We start from the raw sequence: 17,733 nt of genomic DNA, 5'->3' as shown, positions 1-17,733 counted from the left end.
TTATTTATTGCAATTAATCTGAAATTTTTTCAACTATATGGTAAAAATATAAAATCGATTATTTAACATATCGAACAAAATTTAGATGTCCTTCAAAAAAAAAAAACAATTAGATGGAAATGACAAATTTGCCACTAAAAGTGGTTTGTAATTCACTTTGATATATAAACAAATATTTTGTGACAATATTTTGGAAAAAACTTGATTGTGGTTGGCTTTTGGTGTGATTGGCTTTTGGTTTTCGTGTTATTGGTGTCTTTAGTTTGTTTTAGATAAGAAATAATGACCGTGAATGATTAAAATAAATTATTTAGATGAGACTAAATGAGTGGTTAAAAGAATACTCATAAGTTATCATACAAATTGTTGTATCATAAGTTGTCATACAGATTATTAAAATAAATTATTCGTATCAATACCTACTTTTTTTATAAATCTTTGGTTATATCATAACTTGTCATACAAATGGTTGTACAAATAAAAATCATCATAAAAAAATACTATTGTTTAATGTGACAATAATTATTATTTTATAATTGTCTTTGCCGTGGTTTAAGCTTCGGTCTTTGAAGTTGCGACACTAAACTCTTGAATTGAGTTAAGTCAACGTCTCATAGAATAAAAGTATGTAATAAAAGCATACATTCAAATAATAATATAGGGAGCGTTTTAACACTCTCTTTCTAACACTTGATATATTATTGGATGAACTATGTGTAGGTACCACACTTTAAAAATAATTCTCACATAAATTGATAAGACTCAGGTAAAAGAGCGGGTGTTATAGAGATCATTACTAACATATATGTGTCTACGTAGACATGCATTCTAATACTAGATATTACTTTTAAAAAAAAAAAAGTTGGTATTACTCATCACCACGATATTAAATATTGCTTTGACTCTAATTAATTCTAAAAATGTAAATCAAAATATATTTCTTATTGCTGTTTAAAATTTCAATTTTTATTAGTAATATTAAAAACTTTGACATAATAATTGTTGTCATTATAACTACTATATTGTATCAGATATTAAGTTAATTCTAATTTTAAAATTCATAAATTCAAATTCCATTTTTTAACAATTATTAATTATAAATAAATATTTTGTTTTCGATATCAATATACAATAAAATAGTAAGAAAAAAAAAGTAAAATTAAAATTTATAAAGGCTGGTACGAAAGTTCAAACATTACTATTGGAGTATCAACACAGTATTATATAAGTGGTAGATGTTTTGATCTTTTAATTATTTGATCCAAATGTTTAATCTATAATTGGTGCATAGAGAAAAACACATTTTAAGAGATGATAACTCTTTAAATGGACCTAACTTTAAAAATAAATAAAAACTCTATAAATAGATCTTAGTTACATTGAATGATTAATATTCAAATCAGCTTCCAAGAGATATCTTAGTTTACCTAATAAAAATATGCAGACCATCAATGAATATATAAATTAAATTAATATAGCTTATAAGACTAAAATTCAACAAGCAATGGATTAATGCAATATATAATATTTCTGTTCTGGGTCGGTCAGAAGACCAATCTTGTGACAATACGTGGACAAAACTCTTAAGACCAAGTCAACAACAGTGTGTACCACCGCACTCTCTGCACCGTACATGTGCCCTCCAACGGCTCCCTAATGAGGCACCGCATTTCGCAGAAGATGTTAGCACCTCCTCCTCGATCTTATATAAGGGTGATTCCGCATCACCCTCAAGGTACGATTAATTTCCCACACACTTTTACACATTCAACTTCATTTCCTACACTGATTTGAGTGTTGGACTGCTAACGTGCCTACATGCACCCTAACGGATATCGAACTTTTAAGGACCGGGCTAAAAAGCCCTATTAAAATTCGGGCTCAATATTTTAGGCCCAAGCCCTATATTTATTCGGGCTAAACGGACCGGCCCGTTTTGACAGCTCTACCTACTAGTTCACTTAAAATAAAATGAACATAATGTTTAGAGATAAATAATATATCACCCTAGAAGGAGACCGAACATGACCAGTAGTGGAAAAAGAAACAAACAAACTCATTAACCAACACAACTAGGCAACAAATTGACTAATAGATAGATATCCATGCCATTCTTTTCTTTATTTACTTTTCAGAAAGAACACTCACGAAGATTAAAGTATGTCTGACTAACATTTCAGGAAATAAAGATTTAAATTGGCGAGAATTCGTATGTCTAACTAACATTTTAGAGAGTCAAAATCAATTCCAAAATCCCAATTACGATAAATAAAGATGTGTGACTTCAATGCTTGACATGTATGTCATACTAATAAAACAGACAAAACTCCATTTCTCGACTAGCCGCTGAGTTGGTGAGGGTAATGTATCACCCACCTAGAACCAAGTATTCACTTAGGAACAGGAAAACATACATCTTGGCCAAGGAGTTCTTTCCCAAAGGTGATAGCAACAACTATGTTGAGGATCCACCTCCGACCAACATGAAAGGGACGACATACATACACTTGGAAGGATCCAATGCATGGTATAGTGTGGCCATAGACACACTAAATTTTTCTCAAAAATGTTTTACATACGACGGATGTATATTAAAACAAGTGAATGATGGGCATTTTTTCAGAGCAATAGGAAGAATAAGCACGGTTTTGAATGAGAGATAGAAGTGAGGAATCCTCTTTTCGACTCTGACTCTCCGACTCCAGTCGTTGCATTTCTTTCTGTTACTTCGAAAGTAGCTGCTTCAGCTTCAGCCACTCGAATTTTCGATATTCCTTTTCTTTTTTCTCATCAAACGAATGACATCTGAGCCTGTTTGAAACACTTCCCAAAAACTCTTGTTTAGTTTTTAAAAGCTTGAAAATTAAAAACTTTTTTGCTAAACTATTTTTAAAATTATAATTTTTGGAAAATGTTTTGAATTTTTTTAACTTTGGGGACTAAAACTAAAACATGTAAAAGGATAACTATTGCAAAAAGAGGACTTGTATATTTCAAAAACTGAAAACAAAAACTATTTCAAACAGGCTATTAAGTGTTTGAGGAGATTGACAGCTCGTTTTGTTTCAATTAGAAATCGTTAAGGTTACAAATGAATTATGGGTAATAAAACTAGTGATAAGTGCTCAAAATGATCTAATTCATGTGTTAGTTTAGGCATTTTTGATGAGTTGTTTTACAAATTATTGATGGAAAAGCTTCAATTATGTGCCTAAATGCCATTTATGTTTTGCATGCCTTACTTTACCCTTTTTGTGCAGGAAAATACAAGCAAGGACCAAAAATATTAGTTTTGACCGGAGACAACACGCCATAAGCGTGTTCCAAGCCATAAGCCTAGAAGCCAGAATACAAGCAACTCGCCATTGGCGAGTTTTCTCCAGAGGCTACACGCCATAAGCGTGTTCATGGCGAGTTCAAGAGATCCAACAGGATAAGGGGCACGTGGAGCATAACCATTGGAGAAGAAGCTGATTTCGTGCATCTCGCTTATGGCGAGTTATTTTGGCCATAAGCGAGTTTTCCAAACACAGCCCATATAAATAGTTTTTCCTTCTCTCTCTTGCTATTCTATTACATTTTTATTCATATTTTTCTGGTTTTAGAGAGAGACTAGGGCTTTTCTAGAGAGAGAAACACAAAGCAAGGTAGTTAGGAGTAGATTCAAGCCAAGATTTGTTGAGACATCATGGATCTTGTCATGGAATCTTCACCCTTTCTTCATCCTTTGCAAAGCTATCATAGACATATGTAGCTACATCTACTCTTGTAGTTTTAAGGTATTCAAACAAGCTATTATGTAATCTTTTGATCTTTTAATATATGGTTCTAGCTTATTTATTCAATATTGTTGTTATTCTTGCTTTTATTGTTTTATTGAGATTCAAAATGATATGGACACATACTTTTGAATCTAGAAATAGAATAACAATCTATCTTAAGTTATCACTCTAGACATGGATGTCAATATTTGATAATCACTTTTAATCTAGAACTTAATGCTTTTGGGTAATTTAATCGGTTGGGAAATCGTCGATTAAACTACCCAATCGACTTTGTGATTGTTTAAATGTTTGGGAAATCGATGTTTAAACGATCGCTTAGAAATAACGATATCATTTGGACACGAATGATATTGTCGAGTGATTGTGATAATATAGTTTAAAAAGCTAGAATCCGTAAATCGATCGAAAGATTGCAGCTGTTACGCTTGGTTGATGTCTCTGACCGCAAGCGGAATAGTCCTATCTCTTCTTGTTTTACTTTTATGTCGATTAGGAAAATAGTTTTACACAAACAAACAATTTATACCCAAACACTTAACGTGACAAATATTGTGAAAATGCTTATGAAATACGCAACTCCCTGTGGACACGATCCTATTATACTTACGTGTAAATAGTTTTATGAGAGGTAAAAATCCTTCATCAACTAGCACAAATAAAACTACTAAAACTATTACTTTTGTGGTTCCTCTATTGTTTTTGGTGTGGTTCCTCCCACCAAAAACAATCCCACCAAAAACAATAGAGGAACCACAAATGAACTAACTATACTAAAATCATTTGATATGTGCTTGTGTTTTGTTACATAACTTTTTTTTTTGTGGTTCCTCTATTGTTTTTGGTGTGGTTATGTAATTGTTTATAGAAACTTGAGTTCTATCTTTGCACTCCTTATGTTGGGTGGGATTTGTCGTTGGATTTTGAATATTCCATTTTGGCCATTTCACAAAAAAAAAAAAAAAGAAAGTTTGTGTTTTTATTGAACATCGTTGACCTTGACAAACCTCAAAATATATCAAATGATTTTAGATTTGTATGCTATTAACTTACAAATTACAATCTAACGGTCAAATTAATTAAAATATGTATCTAACAAAATTATATTGAACGGTGTACCATTATCCCGGTGTAATTTAATGCCAATACACATCCCCTAAAAAAATTAGTGTATTAGAATGATACACCTAAAGTTATGTGGAGTTAGTTAATGTAGTTAAAATTCGTTAAGTGTTAGGTAGGTGGTTATGGTTAGTTAACTACTTTAGTTAACGTCATAGAAGACTATAAATAAGAACTAGTATGTACTCATTTATCATCTTTTATCAAAATGTTTCTATATGAACCTCTTTCTCAATCAAAGCCTCATGGCTCTCTTGTTTCCGATACTCCGAACCCTCAATTTCTCAACATTGGACAAAAAGGCAGATTTTCCGCTAGTCAATGAACTGAAGTCTCGACACAAGATCGGATGAAACTATCTAGTTTCCATACTGTCAAAAAATAATAATATGCAATGTGATATATGTTACAAGTTACAAGGATTTACAAATTGAACAGAAAAGTAACCAAGTTAACAATCAACTGCCAAACCATCACTAATTCTACATGAGATGACGAATACAACAAAGGCATCCTTATCTTAGCTCTTTTTTATGTTCTTAACATTAAACGTGTATTTATATCAGCAGATAGGGAAGGTCACATGAACCCAAAAAAAAAAAATTATGAAGAGATTGTTGTGTTTTGTTCCTTGGTTTTAGCCAACTTTGCTTGTACAAGTTTGTCCAGTATGGGAGGCTCCAATGGAATTGGATCAAGACACCGCTCTGCAGTAGCGACAATCACCTGTGCCCAAAGAATATAAAAATCAAATAGCCATAGGAGAAGCATAGAGAAGACAAGGAGAAGAAGGGGCCTAGGGATGAGGTTGCAACAAAAAAATCAGTAAAACTATAACATCAATTTGAAAAATTAAAACCACAGAAACACTGTTTCTCCTAACCTCATCAAGCAAGAAGTCAACTGCAGCTTCATCTTCAACTATTTCCCTTATAGGGGTTCTTAAGAACTGGATATCCAGTTGAATTTGTTGGAATCCACTTCGATTAAAAGTTTGGAGACGGACAAATTCTTGTACACTTTTCAGGCAGAATTTCACTATTGTAGTAACAACAGACTCCTGCAGTTTGTCAGCAAAAATGATATGATGGCTTGCAACCAATTGTTTATATTTAAATCACGAATATGTTCATATTCAAATCACCAATATGATGCCACTCAATACCTGTGTATATTCTATTTTTGTGAAAATTTCAACTTTTTGCTTAAACAGTTTTGCTAGATGTGTTTCCAGAAGCTGGCTCCTTGCCCTTTGAGTATTTGACCTACCCAACTTCTCCTCCCGCAAGGGATTGCTCCTTGATGAAACACTGCTTCCGTTACTATCAGTCCTGCGGTGCTTACGTATACCTTGAGGCAAAATCTGCTTCACTTCATTATGTATAACTTCAAGCTGGAACAGAAAATAAGATATGTCAAAATTATCCTCCAGTTTACAGCAATTAAATATCATACTATGATCTTCAAGTAAAGATATTCAAGACTTCATGTCCGTGCATTGTATTTCAATTTCAAATATGTAACATTAGCAAGACTGATAATTAATGAAAGAAAACAGAGCGGTTGATACGAAAACACAGATATACCAACCTCTTGAAGAAAAAAATCAACAAACATGTGCACTTCTCTCGGCTCCTTATGCTGTATAAAATAAATAATAATCTTTAGACTGCTCTTTCAAAGATAATCACCATTCTGTTTTTAAGAAGAGCATATAACAGGCTGACCTTAACCCAATTCGGTGTTGTAAACCTCTTCTTCAGGATAAGTGAAATCCTCTGGGTTCTCATATTTATGTACTGAAAAGAATCAAACAGTATATGTAAATGATGCGTAAACAGTAGAATGTGATTAAATATTATCCAAAACCAAAACCAAAGCAAGAGCACTGCAAAACAAAAAACAGAGAAGTGAAGCTTGCTAGTTCCTTTGGAAATCAAGCTAGACGAGTACCTTAAGAGAAATTACACTTGTGAACATTTCAGCTAAATTGTTCTTCCCTACCATCCTTTCACTACCCATTTAAGAATGAATTAAACCTTTATTTCCATTTCTATTGACTATGAACTTCGGTTGCTAGCAAGCACATCTAGTACTATATACATAGAGTTATCACATGAACTGCAATTCCATTGAAAGGAAAATATGAACTTGAAAGCATACCAGGTGCAGGAATTTTTCACCAGCTGACCGGAATTTTCTACAGATTTCTCCCGGAGCAAATGCAGGTCTAGATTCATAGCCTCTAACACTACCACCAGAAAAGGAAGCAGCTATTTCCTGAAGATTACAAGGAAAATTATGAGGAATGCAGTGAGGATATGGAAGGAAAAATAACCACACAAATTTATCCACTTTCAGAAATCAAATCCAAGTCTACAAGTGGATCCTTGCCTCAGTGATTTTTGGGATGACAGTTTGTTCAATAAAAGCCGACAATTGTGCCAGCACTAGGACAAGGCCAGGAAAAGCTTTTTCATCAATAGCTCCTTCTGCCAAACCATGTAATTGAATAGCTGAGGAATTATTTCTTCCTGAAAATAGGAGGAACTGATCTTCAAGTTGCTTAAAAAAAGTTTGAAATCCTTCTTGAACCAAATCAACAAATAACTCTCTTTGTCGAACTAAGATCCCGGAGTCATCATCTAAAATTTTGCGGAAGCCCTGAAGGGAGAGAGATAAAATGTAAATGAAACACAATTAAACAGAAATAACAAAAAGTTTAAACAATAGCATTACATGCATGCACATGCTTACATGATTACGCATAAATCAATTAGACTAGTCTGAGCTTACAGAGTGCTTACCAGCAAGACGTTCATGCCTCCTTGCAGAACTGCTTTTGTACTGGAATCAAGAACAGCTTCTAGGGAGTACTGCTCTGCTCCATCCTTTTTCAGGACTTGTAAGAAAGAATCTATCAAACAGAAGCTAACTCAGCATTGTTATAATTTAGAAATACTACTTTCCACCAGATTTTTCCAAGAGAAATCATGTGATTACGTGTTAAACGTCAAACGAGAATTAGTGACAACATAATCAATAGCATTTTGTGATTTCGGTCATTTTCAAAAACAAGCAGTCAGCTAGGTTCAAATCAACAAACTCATTTTTCCAGTTTCAACATTCTGTAATTCTCCTATGGCGTGGTGCAGTAAATATTTCAAACTTAAAGCTAAAAGCAAATACTGGCAGCTTTCTTAATCATAGAACAAACCTGAAATGTCTTGCAGAAGATGAGAAAATGCACTTCTAACATACAACTTGACAACAACATTTGCAGCCTACAAATATTCAGAGGATGAAAATCTATTTTCTAACAATAGGAGGAATTGAAAAACAACAGCTAAGGTCAGAATCAAATTTGAGCCAATGGCATCAATGAATAACCTCAAGAGAATGGTTAGAGAGAGCTGCTTCTGGTAAGACTTCATCTATCAGGAGTACATCATCCCAGACAACTCCTGTAAATATCATTCAAAGATATCATAGTCAAGGCCACAGAAGGAAATTTGATTTAACAACGAAATAATACACAACAGGAGTTATAAGTTCAAGGAAAAAATGGCTTGGCAACAAAATATTGAAAACTTACACATGGATAAATCTATAAAAGAAAAAATCACTAAAAGAAGTTAAAATATTTCAACTGCATGAAGTATCAGACAGGGCAAATTAAATTATCTTTTGTCCAGGCATCACATTTTCAGATGATAATTTTGTATTTTATCACTGAAAAACGAGTTTGATAAATTGTGGCCAATATGTTTAAAAGGAAGTGTACTGATTAAAATTTTGAAATATTTCAAGAAACACATTCATTAATAGTTGAGTAATTATTTCAATGCATTAAATATTGAAAGAAAAATCCCAGTTTAGCATAAATGGTGCCTATATAACAGCAATAAATGGGGATAAAGATGATATTTTTTTATGGTCCTAATAAATCATCAAAGACACATATTAAACAAACACCACATTGCAATAAAGACATCCAGAAAGACAAGCAAAAACCAAATGGATGCATATAATCAGGAGAACAGGGTGGTGCATTCATGGAAAGTATAGGTCACTTTCAACACATTCAGACCTATAAGAAATTGATTTAGATTGCGTGATATTAAAACAAAAAAAATATTAAATAAAGTCTTGGGCTTTTTCTTAAAAAAAATAAATCTGCCAAAGTTAAATTGGACTAAAAGTAAGATTATTTTTCATATAAACAAAACTTGCATATTATATAACAAACATAGGATTCAAAGATCACTGTGCCACATCTACTTAATGTGGAACTAAAATTAACTAAAAAGCAAACAAGCATAAGAAATCAAGCATATGTCCAGAAATTGGGAAAGTAGCAAAGGTTTACTCCTTACGAAGAACACCGAGTAAATCTTCTGGGTGAATCCGTGTCTTCACGTACTCCTCCGCGGTTGCAAAATTCCTGGCAAACATTGAAAAAGTAAGCATGATACATATACTTTTTACCAGCAATAGATAAAATGGCTTCCTATGGTAGATAAAAATACTTACTTGGTAACCAAATCTTGAGCAAATTTGACCAACTGCTTTTCTGAATCCGGAAATATCACTAGAAGAGCACGGACTGCCTCCATAAATTCATGAGTTGCTGCCTATAATAGGAAGTGGAAGAGAAACAATTTTGATGTATCAGTCTCGTAGTATTAGATATCAAATAAAAAAATTGTACTAGTGAAGGTGAATTAAGCTACGTGTAAAAAGAAAGGAATTTTGGATAGAATCAGAATTCAGAATAGTCATCCTATAATTATAAATATTCCCATATCATCCATTTTGTTGTAGATAATTAGACAAAATCACATAAATACTGTACTCAGTGACACTATCTTTTAAAATTCCTGTTATTAGCCAAGTCAGCAATTTTCAAATTCATCATATGAACCTCAACAGTTTAAGAACCACAAATCATCTTCTCATAGAGTGGAATGATCTATCTTCTATAAGGATGACCCAACCTAAGATAGGCATCCGGAGTTGTTCAGATCAGAGCCGTACATTACTTCACAGAATCATCACCATCTTGATTGAAATGATGTATGAAGATACATATTTTAATGCTGTTTGCTGTCAACATCTTAAAGGGGCGAGGGAGGAGGACATTAAACAAGACATACTGCTTCACTACTGGTTACCTTGTGAGAAGATGCTGAAGGAGAAAGGTCTCCTGAACCATTGTTTATTTCCTCGGGGCTCAGCTGAATGTCTGTAATGGATTGTTCTAATTTCTCAAGTAATTTTGTCTTCAAATTGTTCACCTGCCAACAAATAGAAAACTTCCTCTCAGGAAAAAAGAAAATAAAAACAGAAAACTTACTATCATATGAACTAAATCAATAACACCAAAAGAAACAATGTTCATTCTCTCTATTAAAAGGAGGGCACACGAAGGACCCAAAACTAACCATACAGGGCAATAAAAAGAAGTATTTCACATCATAAGGCTGGCTCTTTAAAATTAAATATTCAGAAAATATTTACTAGCTACTAGTACAAAATGAAATTCCATAAATAAATAAAAAACAGTACAAACCGGAAAATCCAACTGCTTAAGGAGCACAGCAGCCTCTGCTCTCACTTGTATTGATTCAGAATCTGAGAATAGCTTCCCCTGGTTAGAGAGAAGAAAAAAGTCAGATCACAATACCAATGATAATAAACTAACTATTTGATTTTAGCATAACATTGATTTTAAGTTGACTGTCATCCTATAAAGCAAGGACACCTCTCCAAACTGCTGTGTTGGGTGACATCCCAAACACCCCTTGAACATGCATTGAACAAGTGTCATACACCCCTTAGTAATGCCCAATTAAAAAACTTTTTTTTTTTTTAGCTCAGACATAGCTTGCAGACAGACCAAGGGATTGAGAGCCGACACCTACTCTCGGTAGGACACTTCTATCATTAAAGAAATAAAGATTTTTTAAAAAAATCAACTTATATTATATGTAAGAATATTAACAAATTGAGATCAATTAAAATAAATGAAACACAACCTTTATTCATTGAAATGTAAAGTCATAAAATGATCCTAGTAATTTTAAGAGACACGGTTCATCTTATTTTGGGATTATTTCTATAAGGGTTGGTTACATTATTGAACGAACCTTCTTAGTCTTAGTATTCTTTTTGCATGGGTCATATATATATAGGGAGTGTATCTAGTGAGAAAGCCTATTCTTATGTGAGAGTGAGAGGGTCAATTATCAGCCCTTGGAATAAAATTCATGGTTGAGATTAAATCATCTTACTAAATGAGTTCAGTGAGTCACATGACACTTAATCTCTCCCCTGTTTTCCTCTTACACACCGTTTTCTCCCTTCACCCTTTGTGAACTGCAGCTCCTTATCTTCTACAATCATGGTTGACGATGCTACTTCTATTCTTCCTTGAGCATTAAAATCTCAAATCAAAGACCAACGGGTTTGCTGTAAAAAACATTATGTTTGTGTATTGGATTGAAATTGATTTTCGTTTGTTTTCCCCCTTCTCTCAATGTGTTGGATTGGATTGAATTGAATTACATGAATTGGGAATTTTTTACATGTTTTGCAGGTTTCGATTACAGGAGGTAAGTAAATTAGTCAAAAAGAATTAAAAAAAAAAAAAAAAACTTCAATCTTTCCTCGTACCTAACGTCAATGCAAAGTTGCAATCAAAAGACAAAAAATATTCACTTATGTGCCATTCAAAAAAAAAAATCCCTTATGTAGATGAACATGTAATTGTCAACTATTTCTACTAAAATTATAGATATTATGAAAGACGGTGGCATGGTAGTAGCTGGTGCTTGCTGGTATTTTCCATGTTGATCGTTACTGGTGGAAAGATGAAAAGGCATGAGTGACTATGGACTTGAACAGTTGTGAGAGGTCGTGTGCAAATAAGTTACACGATTATGTTAATTGAGTATTTTGATCTCAACCATTAATTTGAATCCAAGGGCTGATACTCCATATTTCCCCTGGCTTGAAATAATGTTGACTGATAAACCCATTTCTGAAGAGCACGATAAGATGATAGAAGTATACCTGCAAGTTTTTTATTACATTAGCTATTGCTTCTTCAGATGCTTGCTTACAGTCCTTGAATGATGAATCTCCATATGCCTGATAGAGAGAGGATATAACCAAGATATTTCATCTGAGACCTAGATTGATATGTTGCGTGTAAAAGTAATAATCAAAGGATTGAATTAGAAACCATATAAGGAAAAAGCAACCTTAAAAATCGGCATTGCTCCGGTGTAAAACCTGACTGCGTCTGCATATGCCTCTGACTTGATGCACTTGCCAAGTCTATCAGGAAGATCATATATAAACTACTCTTCGACAAGGGTAAAAAGTGTGTCAGTCATATCATATCACAGAAACACTTGTTAAAAGGTAAAACTATCATGCATTATAAAGATGTAGAAAGATTATTCAACACAGGGGCCACACTAAAAGAATAAGTTTTTCATTGTTAGGTCCATTCAGCAAAAATCCAACTTGCATCGGATTTGATATGTGGAAACACAACCATACAATGAACAATGACATGGACAATTGCTTTGATACCTGAACTTTGCGAAGAAGATTACAAGTCCTATGCAGTTTCTCAATATGCTCCCTTTTGTCAAATAGAGAAGTGTTCACATTGTCACTCCTTGACTGAACAGACATTATCTACATTGCAAGAAAAATGCGAATCCTATCAAATTCAACCCTTATCTTCCTTTTTTCATTTCACTTTTCAATAAAAAAGCGCGCATGCGCAAACACACACACACAGTCAAAATGAAATTGAATTCCATAAATCTAATACTACAGTTACCTTGTCGAGAAGCTGTTCCATATTAGTTTCCATCCCTGAAATGTTACTTTTCATCCTGTTTAACAAAACCCAAATACAACGGTTCTTTCACAAAACACACTCTAAATAAAGCAAGAGAAAAAATAGCTATGAAGCACCGACACAAGACACCGAACACAACACTAACACGCCGATAATTATTTGAAATGCAATCGCATGTGTCAGTGTCAGACACACACCGGATACACCTTTGATCAGAAATGTCGGTGTCTACATACCTCTTTATAGTATCCGTGGCGCTGATGAACTTGTTGTAATTCTCATAAACAAGCATTTGCAAATCAGTATCAAGATTCTTAATTTCAGCTGCCATTTCAACATGTCGTTGAAGTAAACCTTCCAAATTCGATTTATAAACCTTCATAATAATCAATTAATTAATCAATCAACCAATTCAGTTCAATTTAATAAAAATTCAATGAAATGCAATGAAACTAATGTTACCAGAATGTTCATGTATTGATCGGGATCGAATTCGGAGGAGTTAATGTCATCGAGAGAAGCGTATTTAGGGGAAGTGATCGCAGAGTTGGAGGAATTGGAAGGGTCTGGAGAGTAGAAACTGGAAAGCAGATCGCGCATTCTCTTTGCTTTATCGTCCAATTGTACTTCATCTGATGTACCCATTTTGAACACTGTTTTTGATGTGTTAAGCGAATTTGATTTCTCTTGCTATGATCTGTGAAATGATGAATTGAAGGTAAACTGGTTTTTGAGATTTGGGGAAGACGATGCTTTTTTTTTTTTTGTTAAGTGAAAATGGACTCGTATTTTAGGTTTGGCCAGTTTTTCTAGTTAGAGTGAATTAATTTCTTTTTCCACCCTAAGCACATCTCGCGCCCCCCTCTAATTTGATTAAAATATCTTTATTGTTATGAATATAAGTAAATAGAGACAGTAATAGAGAGAAGGAGAAGAAGAGAGAAATATTCTTATTCACTAGTGTGTATCAATGTTACAAATGAGCTCTATTTATAGGGAAATAGAGTAGCTTATGAACTAAGCCCAAAACCTAGTAGTATGGCCCACTAACACATTTGCTATTTGGACATCCAATATTAATATTTATAACACTCCCCCTTGGATGTCCATCGAGGATATGCCTCATTAAAACTTACTAAAATAAAACCCCGTGGGAAAAAAAATCTAGTGAAGGAAAAAGAGTACAATATCCTTTTGAGTTTGAATTGCCTCGTTAAAAACCTTACCAGGAAAACCCAATGGGATAAAACCTTGGTGAAGGGAAAAAGAGCGCAGAACACATTTATTTCTCCCCCTCATGAAGACAAATATCTCTTAGACGGCGAAGACCAATTCTTAGTACAAGTTTCTCAAAAACTTTACTTGGGAGCGACTTTGTAAAAACATCTGCAAGATTATCACACGACCGAATTTGTTGAATGCTGATATCACCATCCTTCTGAAGATCATGAGTGAAAAAGAATTTTGGAGAAATGTGTTTTGTTCGGTCTCCTTTAATGTATCCTTCTTTCAACTGAGCGATGCATGCTGTATTATCTTCGTAAATTATTGTTGCATCCATTCTTCCGGAGGATAAACCACAATTCTTTTGGATGTGCTGAATCATGGATCTTAACCAAACACATTCTCTACTTGCCTCATGTAATGCTAAAAGTTCCGCGTGATTTGATGATGTTGCTGTTATTGTCTGTTTCACAGATCTCCATGAAATTGTTGTATTTCCACTTGTAAACAAATAACCTGTTTGTGATCTACCATGATGAGGATCTGATAAATAACCTGCATCTGCATAACCAATTAATTCTAGTTTGGGTACTTTAGGATAAAACAAACCCATATCCATTGTACCTCGAAGATAACGAAGTACATGCTTGACCCCATTCCAATGTCTTTGTGTAGGTGAAGAACTGTATCTTGATAATAGGTTAACAGAAAATGATATATCTGGACGCGTATAATTAGCAAGGTACATTAATGCTCCTATTGCACTAAGATATGGTACTTCAGGACCAAGTAGTTCTTCACCTTCTTCTCGAGGTCTGAAAGGATCTTTCTCCACATCTAGTGATCTAACAACCATTGGAGTAGGCAATGGATGAGATTTGTCCATGTAGAAACGTTTTAACACTTTTGCTATGTAAGTTTCTTGATGCAGAAAAATTCCATTATTTAAATGTTCGATTTGCAATCCGAGACAAAACTTTGTCTTTCCCAAATCTTTCATTTCGAATTCTTTCTTCAGGCAATCTATGGCTTTTGGAAGCTCTTCGGGAGTCCCAATAATGTTTATGTCATCAACATAGACAGCAATTATAGCAAATTTATTTTCAGATCTTTTCATAAAAATACATGGACAAACAGAGTCATTTTTGTATCCCTCCTTTAGCAAATATTCACTGAGGCGATTATACCACATGCGTCCAGATTGTTTTAGCCCATAGAGAGACTTATTTAATTTTATGGAGTAGTCTTCCCTAGATCCTGAACTATTTGTATCAGGTAAGTTAAATCCTTCAGGGATCTTCATGTAGATGTCACTATCAAGTGAGCCATACAAGTAGGCAGTAACCACATCCATCATATGCAAATTTAGCCCTTCATAAGCTATAAGACTAATTAAGTATCTAAAAGTAGTTGTGTCAACTACAGGTGAATATGTCTCATTAAAGTCAATCCCAGGTCTTTGCGAAAATCCTTGAGCAACGAGTCTTGCTTTATATCTTGCAATTTCACCATTTTCATTACGTTTTCGCACAAACACCCATTTATACCCAACTGGTTTCACTCCTTTAGGTGTTCGGACGACAGGTCCAAAGACTTTTCTCTTGTTGAGCGAGTATAATTCTGCTTTAATTGCATCTTTCCATTTTGGCCAATTCTCGCTTTGTTTACAATCTTTAATAGACCTTGGTTCATGATCCTCGTTATCATTCATTACATTTAGCGCTATATTATATGCAAAAATATCGTCAACGTTGACTTCATGTCGGTTCCATTGTATTCCATTAGTGACATAATTTATTGAGATCTCTTGATTTTCATGTATGTCAGGTACCTGATCAGCTTCTTCTGGAACTGAAATATTGATTATGTCAGAAGGGTCTGTTGAAGTTTCTATATCCTCATTTGGGCCGTCTTTTCTTCTAGCTCCTTTTCTTGCACGAGGATTTTTATCTTTGCAACCGATTGGTCTGCCACGCTTCATGCGTGGTTGAGACTCGTTTGCAATATGAGATAGTCCAACAGGAACATTCAATTTTATTGGAGCATTAGCAGCTGGTATGTATGATTTAGTCACACTTTTTGGATCAGTGAATGCATTTGGCAGTTGGTTTGCTAAACTTTGCAAATGAATTATCTTTTGAACTTCCAGTTCACATTGTTTAGTTCGAGGATCAAGATGAGACAATGAAGGTTCATTCCAACTGATCTCCTTTTTCAGCTGCATTTTCTCTCCCCTAATGTTGGGAAATTTGATTCATCAAAGTGACAATCAGCAAATCGAGCTGTAAATAAATCTCCTGTCGTGGGTTCGAGATACTTTATAATAGATGGAGATTCATATCCAACATATATTCCCAACCTTCTTTGAGGACCCATCTTAGTGCGTTGTGGTGGAGAAATTGGAACATACACCGCACATCCAAATATTCGCAGATGGAAAATATTAGGTTCTTGACCAAAAACCAATTTCAAAGGGGAAGAGTCATGATAACTGGTTGGCCGGATGCGAATCAATGTTGCAGCATGCAGAATTGCATGTCCCCAAGTGGAAATTGGGAGTTTACATCTCATGAGAAGTGGTCTTGCAATTAACTGTATACGCTTAATAAATGATTCTGCAAGTCCATTTTGTGTATGAACATGTGCTACAGGATGTTCAATGTCAATTCCAATGGACATGCAATAATCATTGAATGTTTGAGATGAAAACTCAGCAGCATTATCAAGACGTATTTTCTTTACAGGATAATCAGGGAAGTGAGCTCTTATTCTAATTAATTGAGCTAGCAATCTCGCAAACGCCTGGTTGCGAGTTGACAATAAACAAACGTGTGACCATCTTGTTGATGCATCGATTAAAACCATAAAATATCTAAATGGTCCGCACGGTGGGTGTATTGGCCCACAAATATCACCATGTATGCGTTCTAAAAAATTTAGAGATTCACTTCCAATATTTGTTGGTGATGGTCGAGTTATTAACTTCCCTTGTGAACAAGAAGTGCATGAAAATTTATTAGATTGAAGAATCTCCCGGCTCTTCAATTGATGACCACATGAATGTTCAATTATTTTTCGCATCATTATAGATCCGGGATGGCCCAACCGTTCATGCCAAACCACAAAATTATCATGATTTGTAAACTTCTGGTTTACAATTACATTTGCTTCAATTGTACTAATGTAGGTGTAGTACAATCCAGAGGAAAAAGTAGGTAGTTTTTCCAATACACATTTTCTATCTAAGTCATGTTTTGTGATGCAAAGATATTCAACACTTACTTCGTTTCTTGTTTCGAGATGGTATCCGTTTAGGCGAATATCTTTGAAACTTAATAAATTTCTATGAGACTTAGGTGAGTACAACGCATTCTTAATATATAATTTTGTCCCTCCACATAATGATATATTAGCTCTTCCGGAGCCTTCAATTATCTTTATAGTACCAGATATGGTATTAACGGTTGATTCTCCTTTTAATAGGTAAGAAAAATATTTTTTATCTTTGAGAATTGTGTGGGTAGTTGCACTATCAGCGAGACACATTTCTCCATAGCTACTCATTCTATAAAAAAAAAAAAAAGAATAAGAATGATAAGAAATTGTTTAAACGACGAGGAAATAACATTTATTGTCAATAATATTGAGAAATTCAAAGACACACTTAACATGGAGAAATTCAAAACTTTCTAAAACATAAGACTTTATTACTATCATAAAAAAAAA

At 34.1% G+C, this 17,733-nt stretch overlaps 1 protein-coding gene across 1 annotated transcript; it reads right to left on the bottom strand.

Annotated features, from left to right (window-relative positions):
- Positions 1–5,249: 5,249 nt before the first annotated feature.
- Positions 5,250–13,577, bottom strand: LOC11412948 (vacuolar protein sorting-associated protein 51 homolog). The gene is made up of 20 exons (XM_003591359.4): positions 13,246–13,577; positions 13,020–13,159; positions 12,763–12,817; positions 12,507–12,614; positions 12,170–12,268; positions 11,979–12,056; positions 10,477–10,554; positions 10,079–10,201; positions 9,438–9,538; positions 9,281–9,348; positions 8,295–8,368; positions 8,122–8,188; positions 7,712–7,821; positions 7,299–7,568; positions 7,068–7,184; positions 6,632–6,703; positions 6,495–6,545; positions 6,070–6,297; positions 5,788–5,964; positions 5,250–5,630 (listed from the first exon to the last, which is right to left on the bottom strand). The coding sequence occupies exons 1-20, from the start codon at positions 13,426–13,428 to the stop codon at positions 5,508–5,510; spliced, it is 2,322 nt and encodes a 773-aa protein (XP_003591407.1). The 5' UTR covers positions 13,429–13,577; the 3' UTR covers positions 5,250–5,507.
- Positions 13,578–17,733: the final 4,156 nt, after the last annotated feature.

Source organism: Medicago truncatula, chromosome 1 (genome assembly GCF_003473485.1).
Source record: "Medicago truncatula cultivar Jemalong A17 chromosome 1, MtrunA17r5.0-ANR, whole genome shotgun sequence".
NCBI classification, from domain to species: Eukaryota; Viridiplantae; Streptophyta; class Magnoliopsida; order Fabales; family Fabaceae; genus Medicago; species Medicago truncatula.
This window is presented reverse-complemented; position numbering and strand designations above follow the sequence as displayed.

What these genes read in the sequence shown, in the direction of transcription:
- LOC11412948 (XM_003591359.4), bottom strand. Translation starts at nt 13,428, where the DNA reads ATGGGTACATCAGATGAAGTACAATTGGACGATAAAGCAAAGAGAATG. An exon ending in CTTCAGCATCTTCTCACAAG is followed by an intron (nt 9,539 to 10,078) that starts GTAACCAGTAGT and finishes TTCCTATTATAG; the next exon opens with GCAGCAACTCATGAATTTAT. An exon ending in GAGGCATGAACGTCTTGCTG is followed by an intron (nt 7,569 to 7,711) that starts GTAAGCACTCTG and finishes CTCTCCCTTCAG; the next exon opens with GGCTTCCGCAAAATTTTAGA.